Source organism: Rattus rattus, chromosome 10, assembly GCF_011064425.1.
Source record: "Rattus rattus isolate New Zealand chromosome 10, Rrattus_CSIRO_v1, whole genome shotgun sequence".
Taxonomy (NCBI): domain Eukaryota; kingdom Metazoa; phylum Chordata; class Mammalia; order Rodentia; family Muridae; genus Rattus; species Rattus rattus.
In genome coordinates, this window is record NC_046163.1 from 62,982,150 (window position 1) to 62,985,861 (window position 3,712).

Sequence of the window (3,712 nt, forward strand, 5' to 3'; positions counted from 1 at the left end):
CAGGACAGCCAAGGCTACACAGAGAAACCCTGTCTCGAAAACCAAACCAAACCAACCAAACACAGGCATGTGACTGAGCGGCTCAGTGGTTAAGAGCACTGGCTGTTCTTCCAGAGGACACAGGTTTGATTCCCAGCACCCACGTGGCAGCTTGCAACTGTCTGTAGTTCCACTTCCAGAGGATCAGGGGCCCCCTTCTGGCCCTCTTGGGCACTGCCATGCAGGTGGGACACATACAGGTGAGCACAACATCCATGCACAGAAAATAGTAAAGTAATTTTAAAATTATTAAAGAATCAGAAGATGAGAAGATGTGGCCATGCTGTCAAGAGTCCGAGTTCTACAAACAAAGAGAAACTTTTACCAAGTCAGTCCTCGGGATCCACTAATCCACCATCCGATACACCGGGTCACCCACTCTCAGGCTTCCAACTTTTTCCACTGAGAAATACATCCCAAAGAGTGGAGACGACTGGTATAAACTCTTCACAGAAGGATCACACAGGCGGTAGCTGAAAGAAAAAAAAAAAGCCAAAATCTGCCGTCAGGCCCCAAAGGGAAACAGGAGTCTAGTGTTATCCAGAGAACATGGAAGATTGCTCCTTAGGTTAATTACGGGCCAACAACAAGCCCTTTCTGGAGGTAGACAGGAGTGACTGTAACCAAATACTGTAGCACACACCTTTAATTCAAGCACTCAGAAGGCAGAGGCAGGTGGGTCTCTGAGTTCGAGGCCAGCCTGGCCTACTAAGTGAGTTCTAGGACAGCCAGAGTTACACAGAGACTCTTTCTCTTAAAATAATAATAATAATAATAATAATAATAATAATAATGATAATAATAATAATATAATGTGTGGGTTTGTAAGCACAAATACTTTATGACTTAGGTACCTTAGACTCACAACTCACGGGGAAAGAAAACGCTCACGGAATCTCAGAGTGGAACCACCCCTCCCCCACTGAGATGACTGGCTTTCAGTGTCAATGACAAAACCTAGAACTCCCTAGGAAAGACTCTCAACGAGAGAGATTGCCTACACTGGGTTGGCCTGTGGGCTGATGTGGGAGGACCCAGCCCTGTGTGGGTGGCGCCATTCCCTAGGCAGGGGGCCCTGAACTGTCTGAGAGTGGAGAGATCAAGCTGAGCATAAGCCAGCAAGCGAGTGGACATTCATTCTCTGTCCAGACTCCAAAGACGTGACTGTTTCAAGTTCCTGACTCAACTTCCCCATAATGTCTTACGGGATCCTGGGAATTGGGAGCTTCCAATAAACCTCATTCTCCCTTGACTTGCTTTCATCAAGGTATTTTATTTTACCCCAGCAATGAGACTAGAACACTTGCCAAAGCTCTGGGTCAAGGGATTGGCCCCCTGTACTTTCAAGTTTCCCAGCATTAAGATTCAAAACTGCAGTTCCTAGGCAAACAAAAATTAAGGCAGAAATGTCACTGACCAGTCAGACTGCTGACAGAGTCTGAGGCCTAGCTGAAGAAAGTTTACCTTCACCGTATTTTAAAAAGCAGAGACAAAATGAAGATCCAAAGGCCTCATGAAAAACTTCTAAACCTGTTAGAGATACACAACAAAACAGAAGAGAGGCAAACAAAACAACCAATCACCCCTGAAAAATGTTAAATTAGGCCTTTTTGTCCTCTTATGCTTTTTGCAATGTTTGAGATGGAACCCAGGGACTATCGCATTGTTAGGAATTGATGGGAGGGGCTGGGGATGCCTCTGTTGGTAAAATGTTTGCTGTGCAGGATCAAGGACCTGGACTGAGATCTCCGGCAGCCAGGAAAAGCCCAGTGGCACCCGCCTATAACCCTGGCGCTGGGGAGGCAGGGACAGATGATCCGTCCCTGGAGCTCACTGGCCAGTGAGAGGCCTTGGGGCATCCTGGGTGCATCCTGGGTGGGCAGGGCCACAGCAGCTGTGTGTCCTCACCTCCTGGTTGTCCCTGCTTCCAAGCTGGCCATGGCCCAGTCACTCAGCACTGCTGTGTGTCCCTGCAGAAGGAGGCTCACACACCCCGTCTCTACTAACTGCATGAGTGCCACTGTGCCATTCTTACTGCCAGGGTGACATCCCTCTTTGACGTTAGCGGGAACAGGGGCTGAGTTCCATTCGCCTTGAGCCTGGCCTGGGAAGCCCCAAGGCACCTAGCATTTTCTGAAGACCTGGCCTCAGACAATTTGGACCAAGTTAAGACTTTTATGGCCACAGAATATGGATTTGGGTTAGAACTGCCGACATGCATGCATGCATGCAGAGCTGTGAGTGTGTTCACAAGGGATCATGTATGATGCTTTAGATCAAAAGGATGTGCAGGGATGAGGTATGGAGACCTCTTCCTCATGTCTGGGAGTGAGAAGACAGCGGCCCGCTGCTGACGGCAGCTCTAAACTGCCTAGGAGTTCTGCCCCATGAAAAGAAGTCTAATCGCTGGAGAGGTGGCTCAGAGGCTAAGAGCACTGACTGTTCTTCCACAGGACAAGGGTTCAATTCCCAGCATCTACAGGGCAGCTCATAACTGTCTGTAACTCCAGCTCCAGAGATCAGACACCCTATAGCAGACATAGTTGCAGGCAAAACACTGATGTACATAACATAAAAAATAAATAGATTATTTTTTAAAAAGAGATTTCTATAAAACAAATCCAAAAAACAGAGATGAAAAGTGACTGATAAAGTCATTCAATGTGAACCTTTGCCCTACACACACACACACATGCACATACACAAACACATATACACACATAAATACACACAAACACACATGTATAGACACAAACATACATATATACAGACACACACACATAAACACACACATACACACATATAAACATATATATACAGACACACAAACACATACAAACATACATAAACACACACATACATACACACATAAACATACACATACACACATATACACACACATGTATATACAGACATACAAACATACAAACATACATAAACACATAAGCACATACACACACCTATTTACATACACACACATGCATATACACACATACATACTCACATATACTCACACACATCAGAAAAGAAGTTGGTAAGAGGTTAAAGTTTCAAAATAGAACATTGTACAACTGAAAACGTATTGATTCAGAGGATCCACCTAGAAAATTACAAAATAAAAAGAGGAAGAAGCAGACTCACATCCTGGAGGAACAGATACAAATCAAAGGTGCCCCTGGAATATCACACAAGTGCCCCTGGTGCACGATAGGTCGTTTTGAGCATGGGTGACAGCAACAGTACACGCGAGCGTCCTACCTCTTCAGGGTCTCCAGCGGCTCCTTCCTGTCTATGATGCCGGTGTCTGGGTCCACTGTAGTCAACACGCACCTGTAAAGGCCGGAGTTAGACGGTGGTTACACACCGAAGTGCACTGCACACCCAGAGGCCACGTCTAGGTCCAGCCTTTACCTGGGGCAGCTCAACACCCTCTTCATCTCTACGTCACCAATCAAGAGTTCATCCCAGGTGTCCTAGGAGAAAAAGGAGAGGTGGCTTTTAGAGTCAGGCTTCCTTCATCTTAGACAGGTACTCAGGAAACGCAGAGGACTCTAGAAAGTGCCCAAGAGAGCTACGGTCAAGCTCCGGACACGTGACTCACAAACTATTCTACCGCACTGAGTGTGGAACCCAACGCCGGAGCACAGGGGCCAAGTAGCCAATCACAGCACTA

General features: G+C 46.5%; 1 protein-coding gene across 1 annotated transcript in view; it reads right to left on the bottom strand.

The window, feature by feature from the left end:
* Positions 1–255: 255 nt before the first annotated feature.
* The window catches only part of Mtarc2 (mitochondrial amidoxime reducing component 2), a 31,443-nt gene continuing 27,986 nt past the window's right edge, over positions 256–3,712 (bottom strand). The window contains exons 5-7 of the mRNA XM_032915261.1: positions 3,451–3,512; positions 3,298–3,369; positions 256–512 (exon numbers count right to left, since the gene is read on the bottom strand). Of these exons, the coding sequence (XP_032771152.1) occupies positions 386–512; positions 3,298–3,369; positions 3,451–3,512 (261 nt within the window). The 3' untranslated portion in view covers positions 256–385. The remainder of the gene's footprint in view (positions 513–3,297; positions 3,370–3,450; positions 3,513–3,712) is intronic.